Here is a 23,902-nt window from a genome sequence, read left to right as displayed (position 1 = left end):
CCTCTGCAACTGGATCCTGGACTTCCTGACGGGCCGCCACCAGCTGGTGAGGGTAGGTAGCAACACATCTGCCACGCTGATCCTCAACACTGGAGCTCCCCAGGGGTGCGTGCTCAGTCCCCTCCTGTACTCCCTGTTCACCCACGACTGCATGGCCAGGCACGACTCCAACACCATCATTAAGTTTCCAGACGACACAAGAGATGTAGGCCTGATCAACGACGAGACAGCCTATAGGGAGGAGGTCAGAGACCTGGCCGTGTGGTGCCAGGACAACAACCTCTCCCTCAACGTGATCACGATAAAGGAGATGATTGTGGACTACAGGAAAAAGAGGACCGAGCACGCCCCCATTCTCATCGACGGGGCTGCAGTGGAGCAGGTTGAGAGCTTCAGGTTCCTTGGTGTCCACACCACCAACAAACTAACATGATCCAAGCACACCAAGACAGTCGTGAAGAGGGCACGACAAAACCTATTCTCCCTCAGGAGACTGAAAATATTTGGCATGGGTCCTCAGATCATCAAAAGGTTCTTCAGCTGCACCATCGAGAGCATCCTGACTGGTTGCATCCCTGCCTGGTCTGGCAACTGCTCAGCCTCTGACCGCAAGGCATTACAGAGGGTAGAGCGAATGGCCCAGTACATCACTGGGGCCAAGCTTCCTGCCATCCAGGACCTCTATAGCAGGCGGTGTCAGAGGAAGGCCCTAAAAATGTTCAAAGACTCCAGCCACCCTAGTCATAGACTGTTCTCTCAGCTACCGCACGGCAAGCGGTACCGGAGCGCCAAGTCTAGGTCCAAGAGGCTACTAAACAGCTTCTACCCCCAAGCCATAAGACTCCTGAACATCTAGTCAAATGGCTACCCAGACTATTTGCAGTGCCCCCCCCCCCCCCCCTCACACACACCCTCTTTACACCACTGCTACTCTCTGTTGTCTTCTATGCATAGTCACTTTAATAACTCAACCTACATGTACATAATACCTCAAATAACCGGTGCCCCCGCACATTGACTCTGTATAGGCACCCCCCTGTATATGGTCTCACTATTGTTATTTCACTGCTGCTCTTTAATTACTTGTTACTTTTAGCTCTTTTTCTTATCTGTATTTTTTTTAACTGCATTGTTGGTTAGGGGCTCATAAGTAAGCATTTCACTGTAAGGTCTACACTTGTTGTATTCGGCGCATGTGACTGATAAAATTTGATTTGAACTAGACAAAAACCATGACACAACGTTCTAAGAACGTCCTAAAAACATTCTTGGGGACGTCCCTGGAACAAACCTGGAACAGCAAAAAACTTGCAGTGGACCATGACTGTTTAAATTTAATTAATGTAAATGATGCATTTTAAAGTAAAATATTCTCATTGATGTGATCACGTGAATAGTCATGGGTTTTTTCGTAACGGAACCACAGATCAAGCAACATTATGGACTAAACGGTCAAATCCTGTTGCTACAGGATAATTTTTCTATGACAATACTGGTCAAATTAAGATCCTACATTACATCTGTAGTTTCTTGTTTAGAGGTGCCCTATCATTTTGTACAGATTTTCCTGTGTGTTTGTTGGTGTGTGTATGGTCTCTGTAGTGTTTACATGGTAGCCATTCCTGTAGTGATCCAGGCAGGCTCAGAGGCCAAGCTTTGTGCCAGTCTTCTGCAGCCCAACGAGACCCTGGTCATGACCATATCTCTGATTGTTGATGAGCAGAGCAAAATTCTTCTCCAAGAGAGTTCTGACCAAGAGTTTCACCGCTGCTTCCAGTTTCAGGTCAGCCCAGCACTGGTCGACATCCAGAACCATTCCAATAAGAGTTTACAGTACTTCTCAGCTTTGTGATGCATCTCTTCATTTTAGTGCAATGCTATCTTATTTGATGGGAAATATCAATGTGGTGGCCTACCAAAACTTTTCTGGGATTCAAGCTGAAATTTGACATAAAAAAGATGACATTAACTACTAAAGAAAAATAATTTAAAAAACACACTGATGAAAGGAGAATTGATTGAATTTTCCGAACCTTGACATTGTTGCAGCACATTAATACCAACTAAGCCACACTGGATCATATGTTATTGGTCCATTGTCTCCCTGACAGGCCCCTCATGTGGAGAGTGACAAAGTGCTAAACTTTAAGGTGGAGGTTCGAGGTGAAACGTTTCTATCGACAGAGGAGAGAAAGGTCATGATCAAACCGTACAGCCCGATGACATTCATCCAAACGGATAAACCAATCTACAACCCAGGACAAACAGGTAATTTTACACAGAGCCAGTGACCTACACAATTAGTCTCCTTGCTCTATCCAGAGTAGCTGTCAAAAGTTTCTTGCAAAATTCTGGTAACTTTCCCGAAAATCCCAGGTTTTACAGAAATCCCGGTTGAAAGATTCCTGGAATCTGGGAATCCTTCAACAGGGATTCCTGGAATCTGGGAAAGTTAGCTAAATTATGCTTCTAAATGTCTCATTGAGTGCTTGTCTTTGTCTTTTCATTGTCTTTTTACAGTGCAGTTTAGAGTGATCGCCTTGGATACCAGTTTTAGCCCTGTCAATCAGCTGGTGGGTGTTGAAAATTTGAAATATTGAAAACATTGATTTATTTGGTCTTCCTTTAGAACAGTATCTCCACTATTTCAAACAAAAAGAGAGATACAAGGATCACAACATCATAATACTGTGCGATAGACATGGCAATCAGCTATTATGTAAAACTATGTACAGTGTTGTTCAACCAAATGGTTACAGTGCCCCCCTTATGGTTAAAGTGTCCGCCCTGAGAATGGAAGCTTGGGGGCTCTTATACATCGCATTAGTACTCCATGAACAATAAGGCTTCGGGAATGGGAAATGTTTTGAACAACTATTGGACAAAATCCAAATCTTTAGCTCATGTTATCTGTTTGATAAGGCTACACAAACAGTTGAGACATAGCACTCAATGCAAACATACAGTGCATGTCTGCAGAGGTAAGTAAACCTGTATGGGCTGATTTGAAGGTCCTCAAAAATTTACCACAGGACATGGGGTTTTCCATTCATATAGGTCAGATTGGAATGTATGAGAATGTTTTTCCTGAGATTGAGTTAATCTACTGAATTGACATTAAAGTCCCAGTGCTACTTGTGATGTTGAAGAGACAAAGCCAATCACCTGCCTAGTTCATATAGTTGTATACATTTGCTAAATGCGGAATACACATTTCAGTTGAAGGCATTCAGTTGTACAACTAACTAGGTATCCCCCTTTCCCTTTCTGTTGAATTTTGGGAATATGAGAGTTATTCATTAAACATTAGCCAATCTTTTGTCTTGCCCTTCACAGTACAACATTGTGTAATTTGAGGTAAGACCCTTATTAGTCTGTCAATTTATGATGAGTGTCACTAAATACCACAACATGATAAGACGATGACTCCACCAGCTAGGTAGGTCATCATTAATTTCCACATGGCAGTTACCAGAAGACTCCATATCAGCTTTATGTGAACACATCTGGGCCACCTTCAGTAAGCAAACTTCAGAACATTGCAGATAGAAATGTCATGAATAGAACTGACGTGACTCCTTATTCTACATGTCAGACAGGCATGTTTGGCCTACATAACATATTTGTATCTGAACATTCCACAAGGTTGTGCCCTGCCCAATGTGTCTCTTGTTCTATAAATAAACAGGATGTTCATCAGAACAGGATTGGACAGTGGGTCAGTACTTCATCTAGTGGCATCATTCTGCAGCTTTCTCATTCTGCAGCTTTCGAGTAAAGATGACCACACCCGTGGAAAAGGTCCCTATGGTGATGGGCCTGTCACCGAACTTGTCAGTTCCCGTCCTCCTTGGTTGTGACTGCCCACTCTTCCACGGGTTGTGGACCAATGCGGAGAAGCATGAGAGGGGCCGACGAGAAGAGGAGCTCACAGCATCGCATGGACCTGGCACATAACCTGGTTGCCCGCCATAAACTCCGGGGGGAAAAAGTAAACCACACGGGGCGACTAGCCAGTCTACTAGGGGAACAGGAAGCAGGATGAGGAGTCCACATGATTGCTGCGGAGGAGTCCTGGCCAGGGTTTGGCATGGAGACCAACGACGGCGACATATATCGCTCCCCACCCTGTCCGACAGCTACAGCAGTTTCCTTTTCCGAAGACCTTATGAGTCAGTTTGGCATGGCCCAACAGCGAGATCCGGAGGTGCAAAGGCTTATGGCCAAAGTGGCAGTTATTGATGGGAAGAGGCTACAGGATGAGGGTGAGTTACGTTTCCAATATTTTGCCATACGTAACGGCCTATTATATTGGGTATGTAGCAGAAGGGAGGGGGAGTTCGAACTATTGGTAGTACAGAGGTCATATCAACACACTGTGCTGCACTTGGCCCTCTCCCATGTCTTGGACGGACATTTAGGATGGGAGAAAACGAGCGGGTACTCACCCGGTTCTACTGGCCGGGGGTGACCAGAGACTTAGCCAAATATTGCAGGTCATGCGACAGGTGTCAATGTACGGCCCCCAGGGCCCATTTTCGCAATCCCCTGGTATCTCTTCCTATTATAGAAACCCCATTCGAAACTATTGCCATGGACCTAGTGGGGCCACTGCCACGGTTAGCCTGAGGACACAATACATCCTCATAGTAGTGGACTACGCGACCAAATATCCCGAGGCTATTCTATTATGCACCATGGCGACGAAAGGCATAGCCAAGGAGCTGGTCATGTTTTTGCGAGTAGGATTACCCTCGACTATTTTAACAGATCAAGGCACTCCCTTTATGTCCCGGCTCATGAAAGACCTACAGTTGAAGTCGGAAGTTTATATACACTGAGCCAAATACATTTAAACTCAGTTTCTCACAATTCCTGACATTTAATCCTAGTAAAAATTCCCTGTCTTAAGGTCAGTTATGATCACCACTTTATTTTAAGAATGTGAAATGTCAGAATAATGGTAGAGAGAATTATTTATTTCAGCTTTTATTTCTTTCATCACATTCCCACTAGGTCAGAAGTTTACATACACTGCATTTGTATTTGGTAGCATTGCCTTTAAATTGTTTCACTTGGGTCAAATGTTTCAGGTAGCCTTCCACAAGCTTCCCACAATAAGTTGGGTGAATTTTATCCCATTCCTCCTGACAGAGCTGGTGTAACTGAGTCAGGTTTGTAGGCCTCCTTGCGCGCACATGCTTTTCAGTTCTGCCCACAAATTTTCTATAGGATTGAGGTCAGGGCGTTGTGATGGCCACTTCAATACCTTGACTTTGTTGTCCTTAAGCCATTTTGCCACAACTTTGGAAGGATGCTTGGGGTCATTGTCCATTTGGAAGACCCATTTGCGATCAAGCTTTAACTTCCTGACTGATGTCTTGAGATGTTGCTTCAATATATCCACATAATTGTCCTTCCTCATGATGCCATCTATTTTGTGAAGTGTACCAGTCCCTCCTGCAGCAAAGCACCCCCATAACATGATGCTGCCACGCCTGTGCTTCACGGTTGGGATGGTGTTCTTCGGCTTGCAAGCCTCCACCTTTTTCCTCCAAACATAACGATTGTCATTATGGCCAACAGTTCTATTTTTGTTTCTTCAGACCAGAGGACATTTCTCCAAAAAGTACGATCCTTGTCCCCATGTGCAGTTGCAAACCGTAGTCTGGCTTTTTTATGGCGGTTTTGGAGCAGTGGCTTCTTCCTTGCTGAGCGGCCTTTCAGGTTATGTCGATATACCAATAGTGAATATAGATAGTGGATATAGATACTTTTGTATCTGTTTCCTCCAGTATCTTCACAAGGTCCTTTGCTGTTGTTCTGGGATTGATTTACACCATTCGCACCAAAGTACGTTCATCTCTAGGAGACAGAACGAGTCTCCTTCCTGAGCAGTATGATGGCTGTGTGGTCCCATGGTGTTTATACTTGCGTACTATTGTTTGTACAGATGAACGTGGTACCTTCAGGCGTTTGGAAATTGCTCCCAAGGATGAACCAGACTTGTGGAGGTATACAATTTCTTTTCGGAGGTCTTGGCTGATTTCCCCATGATGTCAAGCAAAGAAGCACTGAGTTTGAAGGTAGGCCTTGAAATACATCCACAGGTACACCTCCAATTGACTCAAATGTTGTCAATTAGCCTATCAGAAGCTTCTAAAGCCATGACATAATTTTCTGGAATTTTCCAAGCTGTTTAAAGGCACAGTCAACTTAGTGTAAACTTCTGACCCACTGGAATTGTGATACAGTGAATTATAAGTGAAATAATCTGTCTGTAAACATTTGTTGGAAAAATTACTTGTGTCATGCACAAAGTAGATGTCCTAACCTACTTGCCAAAACTATAGTTTGTTAACAAGAAATTTGTGGAGTGGTTGAAAAATGAGTTTTAATGACTCCAACCTAAGTGTATGTAAACTTCTGACCTCAACCGTATGGAAGCTATATAGTGTATAGCAGATTAGAACGAGTGTTTATAACCCGCAGACAGATGGGACAGACGGGGAGAGGCTGAATAAAACCATCATGAGCATTTTAAGATGTGTAGTGGATAAGGATGGGAAAAATTGGGGCATGCTGTTGCCCCACCTTAAGTTTGCCCTGCGCGAAGTTCCTCAAGCCTCTACCGGGTTCTCCCCCTTGGAGTTGTTGTACGGGCGACCATGCAGAGGTATTTTGGTTTTAGCAAAAGAAGCCTGGGAGAACCAACCATGTCCCTACCGCTCGTTCATTGAGCACGTAGTCCTAATGCGGGATAGGATGGCCGCTATATGGCTGGTGGTTAACAAACACATGGGGCGAGCCCAGGCTGTGCAGTGCAGGCACTGTCATACAACCGTACAGCCCAACCCCGCACTTTCAAAACAGTGGACAAGGTCCTCCTGTTAGTGCCAGCGCCACAACACAAACTCCTTGCACAATGGCTGGGTCCCTATGAGGTGTTAGATCAGGTGTTGGCTTCACAATGGCTATTGTCAAGTCCCGTTAGCCCCGGAAGATCTCCACAAGACCGCCTTTCCCACACTGGAGGGGCTTTTCCAATACGTCCAGATGCCGTTCGGTCTCCCAACGGCAATGTTCCAACGACTGATTGATACCCTGCTTAGACCCCATCAGGCTTACGCAGCCGCCCATAGTGACGATGTCGTCATACACACGGAGGACTCGGACGACCGCCTCAACAAGGTACGAGCTGTGTTGGCGAGCCTGGAGGTCAGAACTGCGCCCTCTCCTGGAGGTGGGCTGCAGTACAGCCGCTACTGATGAGCTCCCATGAGGCCAATTGACTGATTATTGTTTGTGCTCTCTTAATAAGGACCTGACTGAAAGGGCAGAGGGGGGAGAGTGATTATGAGTTGGAGACTATAGTGAATTCCAGGGCAGTAGGATTCCCTGTTATAGGGTCGGCTCAAGCTGTTGGAGTGGCGTTTAGTTATTTTTTTTATTTTTTTGTGTGTGGTTTTGTTTGGACAGCCATTACCCTGGCCTTTGTTGAGTTGAAAGAACTCCCAATAGTTTCCTTCTTTTTGTTGAAGTCACGTCTGCGTCTCATTTCGTGCTGTCCCGCCTAGGATTTTGTCAGTGAATAGGTTCCTGCCTTTCACAAACCCTATTTGGTTCTAGGTAGAACCCTTTTGGGTTCAATGTAGAACTTTCTGTGGAAAGGGTTTTACATAGAACCCAAACTGGTTCTACCTGGAACTTAAAAGGGTTAAAAGTCAAATGAAAACATATTTTTTTTATTGAGAGTGAAAGGCATGATGTCAATATATTTAATTGCATCATGAAGGCCTGGGTTTGACCTTCAGTGCTACATCATAATGATATATTATATATTTTTTTATTAATGTCTTTTTTTAATCATGTTTTAAAATATTATGTAAGATGCACTGCATTTCAGTTTCTGCATTGTGAACTGTCATTGTGCATCATGGTGGCATGTGTTCTTGTTAAATAAACCATCCTATTTTCATTTGTTTTCCTTTAACAGGTATTACACGGTCAGAGGGAAAACACATAGCGCTCTCCTATGTGATTGGTCGACACACCCGAAATCTAAGAACATGGATCAATTATCAGGGCAAGGTAAGTCCAAATCCAGTGTTATTGTTTCTTGTACTTTGTTGAATTGTGGATGCCATTTGTTCTTTGACATTCCTGTTTGCTTAACTACTAAGGGTAGGTAACAGTGACAAACAGATGTAGCATCACATTTTTCCTTTTTTCCTCAGATAAACGTTGTTCACTTCAACAACACACCTATCTCTGACATGTTAGTCTACCTGTTGGAGAAGAAAGGCTGGTCCTCACATCGTCTCCAGAACCTAACCACGGACAGTCATGGTATTGCCAGTTTCTCCCTCAACACAACCACTATGCCCAAAGAGGATATTAACCTCATAGTAAGTATGATTCCTTCTAAGGTTTTGAAAGACTCTGAGACTCTTTATGCTCAATCCCAAATCACCCCATTGACCCTACTCCCTGAGGTCTATCATGCTCTTGTGGAGATCTGAGGAGATTCCATTGGTATAATAATCAATATGGTGAAACTTCCACCTAGCCTATCAGAGGGTGAGGTGGAGCTCTAAGGGTCGATTTGGGATTGGGCCTTTAGTTATACTCTCTCTTCCCTCTGTTGATTTCCAGGTAAGCAACACACCAGAAGCGGAGAACACTAGATACAGGGTCCCCTATTTCAACAGTGGGCAACACATACTCTCACTGATCCAGCCCACTGCCCCTCACAGTAAAACTTCCAGCTCTCTGGCTATTCAGAAGATAGAGAAACCACTGGCATGTGGGGAGGAAGTGTCAATCACCATCCAGTACGCTATCGTAGGGGAGACCGTCCCAAAGGGCTCCGTGGATGTCATTTACCTGGTGAGTAGAACCAGAAACAAGTTGTGACAACCTGCAAACTCAGGGTGCGTCCAAAATGACAGCCTATTCCCTTGTGCACTATTTTAACCAGGGTCATTTCAGACATAGTCCCAGCCTCTCACCTTTAAAGGAAGGATGTCCCTATACAACACCAATATTCCTCATCTCCTTCTTCCTGACTTGATTGGGGAAACTGTTTTTCCCTCCTCCAGGCCTTATCCAGAGGGGCGATACTTCAGCATGGACATATGAAGGTTACTGTACAGCAGGGGAGTCCTGGTGAGGAAGTTTTATTAAGTCATTCTGGACCTACTGGGAGGTGCTTGATGACAATGACAGTGTGACATGCTCTTACGTTGCGGTAACTGAGGGTGAAGTCACCTTGGTAGTGGTTCCAGAGATGGCGCCGTTGGTACAGGTCCTGGTGTACAGTTTGCTCCCCAGTGAGACTGTCATCACCCACAGCATGAACTTCCCCACTGAGAAATGCTTCAGGCACAAGGTGTGTGTCTGCTGAGTAGGTCATATCCTCAGTGACTTCACATCACAAACATATTGTGAATATTTTATGGAAGGTATAAAAAGTGTCGGGTATTTCCATGCACATAAATATCATACCTTGTGTAAAGGTGTATCATGTACACTTATGTATGTCCTGTGTGCCAGGTGTTTGTGGAGTTCTCACCCTCACAAGCAGTCCCAGGGGAGAAGAACACGCTGCAGCTCTCGGCCCAGCCCGGCTCCCTCTGTGGCCTCAGCACTGTGGACAAGAGTGTTCACATCATGGAGCCAGGGAAGAGGCTGGATGCTGACAAGGTAACAACTCACTGAAGTGAATGTCAACCACCATGTAAACAGCTTTTGTGGTGCTGGCCACAACAACCAGCTTCAGGGGAATAAGAAGTACCTATAGCAGATATGGAGTGGGTCTGTTCACAGTGGGCCATTTGGTGTGCTTTTATCTGCTGGAAAGCACATCCCAATTGGTACTTTATGGGTTCATACTAGTTGTGTTCATTAGGGCATGGAAAGAAATTTGAAAACGTTTAGCAATGGAAAACAAAGTGACAAGTCTAAGTAGTCCCTGCATTCTGGTTGGTGCCCAATAAACACGACAAGGTCATTTCATGTCTCACAGATATTTGATATGCTACCAGTTAAGGAGACAACATATATTTAATACAAGCTTGAAGATTCAGTAGCTTGTTTACGTGTAAGACCAAGGAGATATGTAATGCCATACCCAGATGGACCACCTGAGGAGAAAAATTACCCTTATAAAGTTTTTCAGCTAACTTCTGCTTTGTTTCCTGTTAGCTTCAAGCCTCTTTTCCTCCCTTGTAAAAGCAATTCAGCGTACTGTCACCATGCATTCCTCTTCTTAGATTATGAATTGCTAAAATAGATTGTTTGAGGCTAAAATAGCTAATATAGAGGCTACTGTTTAAGGCTACGAAGCCCATGAAACTGGCCTGTGAAGTCTTGATGTGTTTACCAAGCTCAGAGAAGACCTTGCGTGCCTCTGCTACTCTATCATAGCCTCTCTTTCGCCCATGTACATATTTATCTTTATCTTTTTTGTCAACGTACCTCTTCAGTGTCATTCAGTCAATTTTAGTTAATAATAGTTTACTATAGAATACTACAGTACACTGTAGAATACTATACTACACACTAGTATCCCTCGATCATAAGTAGTACTTACTATAGAATGTTGTAGAATATGGTAGTATTATCCACAAAAAGAACACTGTTGTAAATACTACAGTAATGTCCACAAAAACACACAGTTTCTATACCACAGAATTTAATTAGCATTTACCCTGCTCATTCCCCTCCCCCATATCACATTTGTTCCACCCTTAAGTGAGAAACCTACCATATATTGTGTTCCCTACAGGTTATAGTTCAGAGCTTCTGCTCTTCTCTATAACCTATCTGTTCAGACCCCAGTCCTACCGATCTACAGGTTATGGAAAATTTGCTCTTGTTGTATTTCTCCCGTAGGTTTCCTGAAGGAGAAAGCCTCCACTTTTATATGTTGTGATAATTGCGTTGTTAGCTCTATAAGCAGTTAGTTCATATGCCTTGACACTGTGATAGGCCGAGACAATAAGAAATAAATTCAACCACACCTTTGTTTGATCACAAAACTGGAGAGCAACCTCTGTCCAGTGAAGTCCACAAAGCATATTGCATGTAACAAACAGTTGAATGATCAAGCAACTTAATGTTTCTGACATTTTCGGGCTACTAAACAACTATTGATTTAGAATCAGAGTTACCGGAAGTCACAAAGAAAACAGGAGCTGCCTCCACTATTCCAGCACCATTTCAACGTCATCCAATCACTTCTGTTTAGTCTAATACAATGACCAATCAAATTAACCAAAAAGCGATTTAGTACAATCAACTTAAGGTAAATATGATGTGGCTGTCCATGGTTCCGATTTCTGTCTTTGCGTGTGCTCCTCGTCCCTCAGGGGGTCTCCTGCACTGGACTCAGACCTCCTCAGAGACTTCAGCCTCCCTGGCAGTGGAGATCAGCTCCTACGTTCTGCTGGCTTCCCTCAGTGCCTCCCCTCTGTCTGCCACTGACCTGGGATAGTCACTCTAGTAACTGATCAATGTAAACATCTACCCTTTCTGTAAATGGGGTATTTTCTTTCATTTTGAACTGATTTACCTGTGATCTGTTGGGTGTAGTCCTCCAGGCCCTGACTCTCTACTCCACATGGCTGTTCAGTAGAGAGGGCGCCAGCACAGTGCGAGTACAGTCTCCCAGTGGGGGACAGCACCTCTTCAATGTGAACCAAAACAACAAGCTTCTTTACCAAGAGAGGGCGCTGCAGGACACAGAATGGAAGTGAAGGGCAGTGCTTGTGCCTCAGTGCACATCAGTGAAAACACATCTCTCCTCCCAATCCAGTTGTGTATATATTACTGTGAATTTCAAACATAAAGATCTTTTCTGGCTTGATTTCTAGTTTATGAAATTGTAATTTTTTCCCTATTTTATAAATTTTTTATTTTTAGGCAACCTTGTTCCCCTGACTACTTCTTCCCTCTTTCCCAGGTGGCGCTCCACTACAACATCCCTACTCCTACTGACAGCACAATGCTCAGTATCCAGGTGAAGACAGAGGTGGACTGCAACAGCAACTCTTTGAGACCCAGAGTCACGCTGAAACTCCAGTCTCAGTAAGAATGAATGACACATTTACAGGAGAATTATTTCAATACGTTTATTAATGACACTCCAAAGTGTTATTATGGAGCATGTCTTACAGAATAGACTTGACCCAAATCACTTGGCTTCATTATGCCTATGTATAGATTATTTCACTTCTAATTTGTAGCTAGGCTTGGATCAGTAACAGTAATAAAACAGATCTGGTCTTTTTATGGCCAAAATAATCAAAGTATCCATTCATTTGATTATTACAAGCACTTGTCAAAATCTAACCTTGATGTCAGGGGCCTCTTTTCTTTCATAGATATTATGGAAAGGAGCTGACCACCAATATGATTATAGTGGATTTGAAAATGCTGTCTGGGTTTGCTCCAGACCCAGAGTCTTTGGGGAGGGTGAGTTTTATGTTGATAACATACATTTATGGTGTTACCTGTGACCTTTTCCATGTAGCTCTTTCCTCTTTCATCTGTGAACCTTTCTGAAACTGAACGTTTTTGTCCATGCAATATGAATAATCAGTGAACGGCTTGTCTTCAAAGCTGAGGAGTTCACTTCTAGTGGATCGTGTTGATACTAAAGATGACCATGTTTTAACGTACTTGACAGGGGTGAGACCAAAACCACCCGTCAGTTTGAAACAGTGTACATAGTACTCACTGGCTTACTGGTGCTCTTCCATCCCGTCCCTAGGAGGGGTGCGTCACTTGAGTGTGTTGAGTCGCTGACGTGATCTTCCTGTCTGGGTTGGCGCCCCCCCCTTGGGTTGTGCCGTGGCAGAGATCTTTGTGGGCTATACTCGGCCTTGTCTCAGGATGGTAAGTTGGTGGTTGAAGATATCCCTCTAGTGGTGTGGGGGCTGTGCTTTGGCAAAGTGGGTGGGGTTATATCCTGCCTGTTTGGCCCTGTCTGGGGGTATCATCGGATGGGGCCACAGTGTCTCCTGACCCCTCCTGTCTCAGCCTCCAGTATTTATGCTGCAGTAGTTTATGTGTCGGGGGGCTAGGGTCAGTCTGTTATATCTGGAGTACTTCTCCTGTCTTATCCGGTGTCCTGTGTGAATTTAAGTATACTCTCTCTAATTCTCTTTTTCTTTCTCTCTCTCTCGGAGGACCTGAGCCCTAGGACCATGCCTCAGGACTACCTGGCATGATGACTCCTTGCTGTCCCCAGTCCACCTGGCCGTGCTGCTGCTCCAGTTTCAACTGTTCTGCCTGCGGCTATGGAACCCTTACCTGTTCACCGGACGTGCTACCTGTCCCAGACCTGCTGTTTTCAACTCTCTAGAGACAGCAGGAGCGGTAGAGATACTCTCAATGATCGGCTATGAAAAGCCAACTGACATTTACTCCTGAGGTTCTGACTTGTTGCACCCTCGACAACTACTGTGATTATTATTATTTAACCATGCTGGTCATTTATGAACATTTGAACATCTTGGCCATGTTCTGTTATAATCTCCACCCGGCACAGCCAGAAGAGGACTGGCCACCCCTCAAAGCCTGGTTCCTCTCTAGGTTTCTTCCTAGGTTTTGGCCTTTCTATGAAGTTTTTCCTAGCCACCGTGCTTCTACACTTGCATTGCTTGCTGTTTGGGGTTTTAGGCTGGGTTTCTGTACAGCACTTTGAGATATCAGCTGATGTAAGAAGGGCTATATAAATACATTTGATTTGAATTTGATTACTCACAATGGAATGAATTTGAAATAATATATACAGTACCAGTCAAACGTTTGGACACACCTACTCATTCCAGAGTTTTTCTTTATTTTTACATTTTCTACATTGTAGAATAATAGTGAAGACATCAAAACTATGAAATAACACATATGGAATAATGTGGTAACCAAAAAAGTGTTAAACTAATTTGAGATTCTTCAATGTAGCCACCCTTTGCCTTGATGACAGTTCAGAGGAGACTGTGAATCAGTCCTTCATGGTTGAATTGCTGCAAAGAAACCACTAGTAAAGGACACCAATAAGAAGACTTGCTTGGCTTCCAGAAACACGAGCAATGGACATTAGACCGGTGGAAATCTGTCATTTGGTCTGATGAGTCCAAATTTGAGATTTTTGGTTCCAACCGCCATGTCTTTGTGAGACGCAGAGTAGGTGAATGGATGATCTCTGCATGTGTGGTTCCCACCGTGAAGCATGGAGGAGGAGGTGTGATGGTAAGGGGGTACTTTGCTTGTGACACTGTCTGATTTATTTAGAATTTAAGGCACACTTAACCAGCATGGCTACCACAGCATTCTGCAGCGATACAGCATCCCATCTGGTTTGCACCTATTGGGACAAAAAAAAATTGAACAGGACAATGACCCAACACACCTCCAGGCTGTGTAAGGGCTATTTGACCAAGAAGGAGAGTGATAGAGTGCTGTATCAGATGACCTGGCATCCAGAAACACCTGACCTCAACCCAATTGAGATGGTTTGGGATGAGTTGGACCGTAGAGTGAAGGAAAAACGGCCAACAAGTGCTCAGCATATGTGGGAACTCCTTCAAGACTGTTGGACAAGAATTCCAGGTGAAGCTGGTTAAGAGAATGCCAAGTGTGTGCAAAACTGTCAAGGCAAAGGGTGGCTCCTTTGAAAAATCTAAAATATATTTTGATTTGTTTAACACATTTTTGGTTGCTCCATGTTTTCATGTACAATGTAGAAAATATTTAAAAAATAAAGCATAACTCTTGAATGAGTAGGTTTGTCCAAACTTTTGACTGGTACTGTATATTTTGATGTACTTGTCGTGACATATCTCTACTCTGAAATTATTTGTGTAGAATGTCCTTCAGTCAGAAAAACTGAAATTACACTTCTGCATAGAGCGTTTAAATAATTGTGACCTATTCCTACCTTTCAACCACACCCTGGACATCATACAGGAGCTCCCAGTACAAAATCTAAAGCCAGTGGTGGTCAAGATCTACGACGTCTACCATCCAAGTAAATTAATACCTATCCCTCCCCAAGATGTATTTTCCCCTCTTTTTAGTAACGTTTGGTAAACTTGTGTTCATTTACAGAGACTTACCTGTCTTATGGTTTTATTCAGGTGACCAGGCAGAGACGGAATATGTCTTCCCTTGCAAGTAGGGGTCACAAGCTGCTGTCCTATTTTAAATCTAGAATTATTGGTCATCTTTTATAGCTGACCCATATACTAGACATGTACTATAAATTATTTTATTTAACTGAGTCAATATTCCTTTTACCTAAATGCTGGTCAGTTTGTTAAAGCATTCATTCCTTACATGTATCTATCTATCATTGTATTTACTCCTCTGCAGATATAAGAAGAATTACATTCACAGAAGTCACACCTGTAACCCCTGAGACACATTTCAAGCTCTAAAGTAAAATATGTAACTGGAATTAAAGTTTTCCATTATAGCCCTATTCTTGAGAATTTTTCCCAGACAGTTTTGTCACACTGTGGCAAGCAATGAGTTCCAAAGTGCAGGCTCAGGAGACAAGGTGAATATTGAAAGGCTATGTGTTATGTAAGACAGTGGGTCTCATCCTGGGGTACTAGTACCCATGTGGGTACCTGGCCTATCCACAGGGGGTACTTGGGAAGACTTACGAGCAGAGAAATATGTGATTGGGGGTATAGTAAACAAAAAAGGTTGAGAACCACTGTTCTAGACCACATCAAAGGGCAAAAAAACTATCCCTTCTGAAACAAATTATTGCAGCTCTCTGAATCTTAACAAATACAATGTGCTGTTAATCGGTGTTGCCAAATATACAAAGGTGTGTGGGCCAATGCTCTTTCTCAATTTTGCAGGTTCTCATCTTTTTTCTTCCTCCATCTGTAATCATCATGGACCCCCTGTAGTAATAATAAAGGCGTGGTTCTCTTTATTTCTCATCAGGGAATGGGATCCAGGAAATCCACTCACTCTAAATTCCATCAACAAGGGGATGTGTCCTGTACTGATCAAACCCATAATGAGTCCTGGCTATAATCTCCATTATGAATTTCTCCTAATAATTTATTGAGCTAATGGTGTGGACAAGGCATGGAAAGATGTAGTCGAGTAACAGAACAATCGAGAACACAAACATATACACCCACAAAACATATACAATAGAGCCCTGTTGTTGACAACACAGCTCACGAAATATATCAAAACTTATACTGAGAATTATGAACATATGAGTACGCTGTGAAAAACACTACTTTTGAAGAGCAGCAAGACTCGTCATGACCTAACAATGGGGAAATTAAAAACGTCCTTGTTATGGGTTAACAAGTGTACCTGATGAGCTGATATCAAGAAAGAGTATTCAATCACACTCCACTTTAGATGTCAATACAATACATCCTGTTTTTTTGCTCAGAGAAGATGCAACTCAAGCCCACTTGATTGGACAGTAGCTCTTTAAACCCCATCCCCCCTCCTCTTATTTTTCCTCCTGCTCTCTTCATTTGTGCCCTGCCCAACCTACAACAGTGATTCTCAGATTTATGTGCTCTTATATTGCCATTGCTGAAGCAAGAACCACATGAACATCGAAGACAACCCTGAAATACAGTCAACAGTGACAACGGTAAGATAAGACATTTGAAATATTGCATGGAAATAAACCTGTTGAATGGAGGAACTGTCTTGGAAACACTCTAGCCAAATTCTAAACAATACAAAATGTTGACATGTACTCTTTGGGATCATAATACTATGGAAAACATGCTTTTCAGAGATGCTGTACAAGTACTAAATACAAGTCATGGATATCTATATTTCAATTTTAAAATCCTCAAATGGGTAAAGACATGGAGATATTCACTGGTAACAAGCTTCCCAGCTCTGGTCATTTTTTTAACAACATATTTTACAGTTTCTAGTGCCTTTTGACTACCCGTCTATTTAATCCCGATTAGATAAACAATGGCAGGAATTCTTGAATGATTTGAAGACCAATGGATAAGAATATCACACCCAATTCAGTGGTTACTGTTTTTAAGGGTAAAAGGAAATCAACTGTATTCTGACCAAAAGTTATTTTGGAACAATGTTGTCGATTTTCAAAAGAGTCCACAAGACAGGGGACACTGTTGCCTCTTGCAAAACAATAAATGTATTTTCAAAACGTAGTTCCCTTCTCAAAACACAAATACATTAATCTAAACTATATTATACCGTCAAAATTGCTAATACATTCATCAAAAGAACACAACTGCCTGCAAAAAGATTAATGCAACCATACTTATCTCGGCGCAGACAAAACAGAAAGTTAGTCTGTCTTTAAAGATCCATGTAGATCAATATATTTTCTTGGCAGTCACTAAATCATGATGATCAAAATTGGAACTAAAACTATCCAAAAGTTCAGAATTATGGGCAGTTACTCTCCTTTTATGCATATTTCACCAAACAATTTCAGGACTAGTAACCGAAAGGTTGCAAGATTATGGAAATGGTGCCCCATACTCAGACCTATTCAATTGTTTCAGAGTTCAGATCTACAGGGAGTTCCTAGAGGTGAGTCTCGAGTTGGAATTCAGAACCAGTGTGTTTTATCTCCCGCAGAGCAACACTGGGGCGTCGGGAACATGTTCCTCTTTTCCACAACACTTCTCTTCCTGTTTCTGGGTGGGTAAGCTAGGAAGCTCCAGACCAGTGCTGCACGCACAACAAGCTCATAAATCAGGAGAATCCCTGTAATCAAATCTGTCTGCTGATTGAATTACCTCGCTAGATGCATGTTGGACTTTGTCATGCTTTTCTTTTTTCTCCACTTGTTAAATTCATATAAAGACTTTATTTCATATAAAGATACATACGTTCTCTTTGCATCACATTTATACCTATGTGGGAGCTAATAGAAATGTCAGGCTTACACATGCACACTATAACAAGTAATGTGATGAAGCACTGTTTATGTTACATTCTCTTAAAGGGACATTACACTTTCAAATCAAAGTTTGTCAGACGTTTTCAGACCTCCAAAGTAGTCTAACGTCAAGACAAAACCCTTTCCCACAACATTGGCTGAGTGTAGATCCACCTATATGCTTCCACCCTAAGTGAGTGGAAAAGATAGGCACTGAATAAAACCAGAGAATTAGATGGTGCTTATCTTTTCCATTCGTTTGAGATTGAGGCATATAGCTGGATCTACACAACAGATGGTCTAGGTTGTTGACATGGAGTACCAGTCAAAGGTTTGGACACACCTACTCATTCAAGGGTTTTCTTTTTTTATACAATTTTCTACATTGTACAATAATAGTGAAGACGTCTTCAAAGCTGAGGAGTTCACTTCTAGTGGATCGTGTTGATACTAAAGATGACCATGTTTTAACGTACTTGACAGGGGTGAGACCAAAACCACCCGTCAATTTGAAACAGTGTACATAGTACTCACAATGGAATTCATTTGAAATAATATATAGTACCAGTCAAAGGTTTGGACACACCTACTCATTCCAGGGTTTTTCTTTATTTTTACATTTTCTACATTGTAGAATAGTAGTGAAGACGACATCAAAACTAAACTGTCCCTTTTTCAGGACCCTTTCTTTCAAAGCTAATTCGTAAAAATCCAAATAACTTCACAGATCTTCATTGTAAAGGGTTTGAATACTGTTTCCCATGCTTGTTCAATGAACCATAAACAATTAATGAACTGCCACGGCCGATGCTGGAAGAAGACCAAGGTGCAGCGTGGTGCGCGTACATTTTCCTTTTTATTTAAAATGTCGCCAACAAAACAACAAACGAAAGAAACAACCGTGAAGCTTACAGGGCTATAGTGCCACTAACAAAGATAACTTACCACACTGAAAGGAGGGAAAAAGGGCTACCTAAGTATGGTTCCCAATCAGAGACAACGATAGACAGCTGTCCCTGATTGAGAACCATACCCGGCCAAAACATAGAAATAAAGAAACATAGAAAACAAAACACAGAATGCCCACCCCAAATCACACCCTGACCAAACCAAATAGAGACATAAAAAGGCTCTCTAAGGTCAGGGCGTGACATGAACGTGCACCTGTGGAACGGTCGTTAAGACGCTAACAGCTTACAGACGGTAGGAAATTAAGGTCACAGTTCTGAAAACTTAGGACACTAAAGAGGCCTTTCTACTGACTCTGAAAAACACCAAAAGAAAGATGTCCAGGGTCCCTGCTGATCTGTGTGAATGTGCCTTAGGCATGCTGCAAGGAGGCATGAGGACTGCAGATGTGGCCAGGGCAATAAATTGCAATGTTCGTACTGTGATACGCCTAAGACAGCGCTACAGGGAGACAGGACGGACAGCTGATTGTCCTCGCAATGGCAAACCACGTGTAACAACACCTGCACAGGATCGGTACATCCGAACATCACACCGGGACAGGTACAGGATGGCAACAACAACTGCCCGAGTTACACCAGGAACGCACAATCCCTCCATCAGTGCTCAGACTATCCGCAATAGGCTGAGAGAGGCTGGACTGAGCGCTTATAGGCCTGTTGTAAGGCAAGTCCTCACCAGACATCCCCGGCAACAACGTCGCCTATGGGCACAAACCCACCGTCGCTGGACCAGACAGGACAGGCAAAAAGTGCTCTTCACTGACGAGTCGCGGTTTTGTCTCACCAGGGGTGAAGGTCGGATTTGCGTTTATTGTCGAAGGAATGAGCGTTACACCGAGGCCTGTACTCTTGAGCGGGATCGATTTGGAGGTGGAGGGTCCGTCATGGTCTGAGGCGGTGTGTCACAGCATCATCGGACTGAGCTTGTTGTCATTGCAGGCAATCTCAATGCTGTGCGTTACAGGGAAGACATCCTCCTCCCTCATGTGGTACCCTTCCTGCAGGCTCATCCTGACATGACCCTCCAGCATGACAATGCCACCAGCCATACTGCTCGTTCTGTGCATGATTTCCTGCAAGACAGGAATGTCAGTGTTCTGCCATGGCCAGCGAAGAGCCCGGATCTCAATCCCATTGAGCACGTCTGGGACCTGTTGGATCGGAGGGTGAGGGCTAGAAATGTCCGGGAACTTGCAGGTGCCTTGGTGGAAGAGTGGGGTAACATCTCACAGCAAGAACTGGCAAATCTGGTGCAGTCTGGTGCAGTACACTCTTGGCATTCTCTCAACCAGCATCATGAGGTAGTCACCTGAAATGCATTTCAATTAACAGGTATGCCTAGTTCAATGTTAATTTCTGGAATTTCTTTCCTTCTTAATGCGTTTGAGCCAATCAGTTGTGTTGTGACAAGATAAGGGTGGTATACAGAAGACCAAGTCCATATTAAGGCAAGAACAGCTCAAATAAGCAAAGAGAAATGACAGTCCATCATTACTTTAAGACATGAAGTTCAGTCAATCCGGAAAGTTTCTTCAAGTGCAGTAGCAAAAACCATCAAGAGCTAAGATGAAACTGGCTCTCCACAGGAAAGGAAGACCCAGAGTTACCTCTGCTGCAGAGGATAAGTTCATTAGAGTTACCAGCCTCAGAAATTGCATCCCAAATAAATGCTTCACAGATTTCAAGTTAACAGACACATCTCAACATCAAATGTTCAGAGGAGACTGTGTGAATCAGACCTTCATTTTTAAATTTAATTTAACTAGGCAAGTCAGTTACAAACAAATTCTTATTTTACAATGACAGCCTACATCAGCCAAACCCGGACGATGCTAGGCCAATTGTGCGCCACCCCATGGGACTACAGATCACAGCCGGTTGTAATACAGCCCAGGATTGAACCAGGGTCTGTAGTGACACCTCTAGCACTGAGATGCAGGGCCTTAGACCACTGCACCACTTAGGAGCCCCCTGGTTGAATTGCTGCAAAGAAACCACTAGTAAAGGACACCAATAAGAAGAGACTTGCTTGGGCCAAGAAACACAAGCAATGGACATTAGAACCGGTGGAAATCTGTCCGTTGGTCTGATGAGTCCAAATTTGAGATTTTTTATTCCAAACGCCATGTTTGTGTGAGACGCAGAGTAGGTGAACGGATGATCTCTGCATGTGTGGTTCCCACCGTGAAGCATGGAGGAGGAGGTGTGGGGTGCTTTGCTGGTGACACTGTCTGTGATTCTTTTTAGAATTCAAGGCACACTTAACCAGCATGGCTACCACAGCATTCTGCAGTGATACGCCATCCCATCTGGTTTGCGCTTAGTGGGAATATAATTAGTTTTTCAACAGGACAATGACCCAAAACACACCTCCAGGCTGTGTAAGGGCTATTTGACCAAGGAGAGTGATGGAGTACTGTATCAGATGACCTGGCCTCCACAATCACCTGACCTCAACCCAATTGAGATGGTTTGGGATGAGTTGGACCGCAGAGTGAAGGAAAAGCAGCCAACAATTGCTTAGCATATGTGGGAACTCCTTCAAGACTGTTGGAAAAGCATTCCAGGTGAAGCTGGCTAAGAGAATGCAAGAGTGTGCAAAGCTGTCATCAATGCAAAGGGTGCCTACTTTGTAAGTGTTTAACACTTTTTTGGTTACTCCATGATTCCATGTGTTATTTCATAGTTTTGATGTCTTCACTATTATTCTACAATGTAGAAAATAGTACAAATAAAAAACATTGAATGAGTAGGTGTGTGCAAACTTTTTACTGGTACTGTATGTATCTCAACATTAGTCTACTTTTGAGGTCTAAAAACATTGGACAAACTTTCATTTATGAGTGAAATGTCCCTTTAACCTTTTACTGTATCAATACATGGAGTTGTTATTAAAACCAAATGAAGCAATATTGTAAGTCTTTGTATGTCTTGTACTTTCAGTCACCTGTTCACCAGAGAAGAAAGGCGATTTTGGAAAACTTACTGCCTGTATCACTGAAAACAACAGCCTCATGTTGGAATGCGAGTACCCACCATGTCCAGATTCACCGCCCTTTGATTGTGACTTCCTCACCACAGAGGACGGGGTCCTGTTGGGGAGCTCTTACAAAAACTTTCAGATGACAAATGACTCAACCTTTCACATTACAGCAAAAGGTCGGTGTCAGCTTATTCTCATTGGCCATGCCCTAACTCATTCCAACGAGACAAAGAGTTATAACTGTACTTTGATACGGAAACGTAGAGAAGAGAGGAAGAACATCACTATAAACTACATGAACCCCCACAAAAAACGTGAGTATCAATCAAAAGAATAGATAAATACAGGTGAAATTACTTATTGACCTACAGGTAACTGCCAAAATAATTGAAACACTTGAGTAAATGAGGGATACAAAGTATATTGAAAGCAGGTGCTTCCAAACAGGTGTGGTTTCTGAGTTAATTAAGCAATTATCATCCCATCATGCTTAGGGTCATGTATAGAATTGCTGCGCAGGACATTATTTTGGCTACCATGGCTATGCCCCCATAGGATAGCAATGCCCCCATCGACAGGGTACGAGTGGTCACCGAATGGTTTGATGAGCATGAAAACGATGTAAGCCATATGCCATGGCCGTCTCAGTCATCAGATCTCAACCCAATTGGACACCTATGGGAGATTCTGGAGCGGCGCTTGAGACAGCGTTTACCACCACCACCAACAAAACACCAAATTATGGAATTTCTCATGGAATAATGGTGTCACATCCCTCCAATAGAGTTCCAAACACTTACAGAATCTATGCCAAGGTGCATTAAAGCTGTTCTGGCTCGTGATGGCCGAATGCCCTCAAGACACTTTATGTTGGTGTTTCCTTTATTTTGGCAGTTACCTGTATATGCCTTTTGAAGCAATGCCAGCTACGTTATGACATTGTATAATAAGACAAAAATGTATGTCAGTGGATTTAAAAAAAATGCTGTTCCAGTCTTATGGACAAAGTTCATAAGATCTCTATTTCAAATATATTTCTGAAATCTAACATGACCTGCATGCATTCCTATGTATTGTCAAAAGGCACATATGACTGGGGAAAGTTGCAATGCAGCCCTAAAAGCTTGATGAAATTAGGTGGATAAAAACAAACGATGATAGCTGAGTGGAAAAAACACCAATGTCCACTATATAACAGGAACACAGATTAGGCCCACTGCTGAAGAGAGAACTCATCCTGACAATATTCATCAAGTGGATGACTTTGTACATGTTAATGAACACAATAACCTTCCTCTCCCCAGAACACATCAAACCTTGCTCTACCATGGGGTGGATGTTGCATCAAGCTCCCACCCTGCTATGGCCTGTGGTATTCATGTCACTATGGAAGATCCTCTCCTGAATGCACAACCTACCCTTACAAGCTGAAGCTCAACTCTGTCTGAATTAGGATACTCTGTACAATTCATGACATGAAAAATAAAAATGAAATATAAATATTTAGCCTTCCTGTGGCCTAATTTAAAATAAAACAATCAACATTTGGAGTGATTTTCTGTTGAGTAGATTATTGTAAATCTTGCCATATAGGTCTAGTGAATCCCTCACTCTCAAACAGACAACCTCAGTGACTCCAGTCTGTTCTAACATAATCCAGCGGCGGATTTAGACATAGGCGACATGGGGTGGCGTCTCGTCGGGGGCGGTACGGGGCGCCCGCACAAAAACATTCGGAATGGTGACATTTGCGCGATCGATTTTCTGACCTGACCTCACCGTGTGGGTCAATTAACCTTGTCGGAGTGGGCACCCTGATTGTAGTTTGTGAGCTAGGCAGGCTACTGCCTGGGAAGGTCTCCCACTCAGAAGTACAAGATGGGGAGGGGGGTAGGTTGACCTCAGGTCTCCCCACTGGAAGCCCGAGGTAGGGGGAGCGGGGGAATCTATCAAATAGCGCATCTCTAACTTTGTACAGTACTAATGCAATTAGTAAAATCCCTCACACTATGAAATGCT

General features: G+C 43.1%; 1 protein-coding gene, 1 long non-coding RNA gene and 1 pseudogene across 2 annotated transcripts; all 3 read left to right on the top strand.

Moving 5' to 3' along the window:
* Positions 1–1,608: 1,608 nt before the first annotated feature.
* LOC139548693 (murinoglobulin-1-like) lies at positions 1,609–9,739 on the top strand. The gene is made up of 10 exons (XM_071358431.1): positions 1,609–1,783; positions 2,112–2,268; positions 2,521–2,577; positions 4,140–4,265; positions 6,995–7,243; positions 8,206–8,408; positions 8,656–8,889; positions 9,102–9,227; positions 9,260–9,391; positions 9,556–9,739. The coding sequence occupies exons 1-10, from the start codon at positions 1,610–1,612 to the stop codon at positions 9,718–9,720; spliced, it is 1,623 nt and encodes a 540-aa protein (XP_071214532.1). The 5' UTR covers position 1,609; the 3' UTR covers positions 9,721–9,739.
* Positions 9,740–11,299: 1,560 nt separating this feature from the next.
* LOC139548952 (alpha-2-macroglobulin-like) lies at positions 11,300–15,199 on the top strand (annotated as a pseudogene).
* Positions 15,200–16,538: 1,339 nt separating this feature from the next.
* Positions 16,539–23,395, top strand: LOC139548962 (uncharacterized). Its single transcript, XR_011669805.1, has 4 exons — positions 16,539–16,645; positions 17,626–17,688; positions 21,844–22,197; positions 23,188–23,395. It is a non-coding gene; the product is annotated as an uncharacterized lncRNA (long non-coding RNA).
* Positions 23,396–23,902: the final 507 nt, after the last annotated feature.

The sequence above is a fragment of the Salvelinus alpinus genome, chromosome 22 (assembly GCF_045679555.1).
Source record: "Salvelinus alpinus chromosome 22, SLU_Salpinus.1, whole genome shotgun sequence".
Classification (NCBI taxonomy): Eukaryota; Metazoa; Chordata; class Actinopteri; order Salmoniformes; family Salmonidae; genus Salvelinus; species Salvelinus alpinus.
This window is presented reverse-complemented; position numbering and strand designations above follow the sequence as displayed.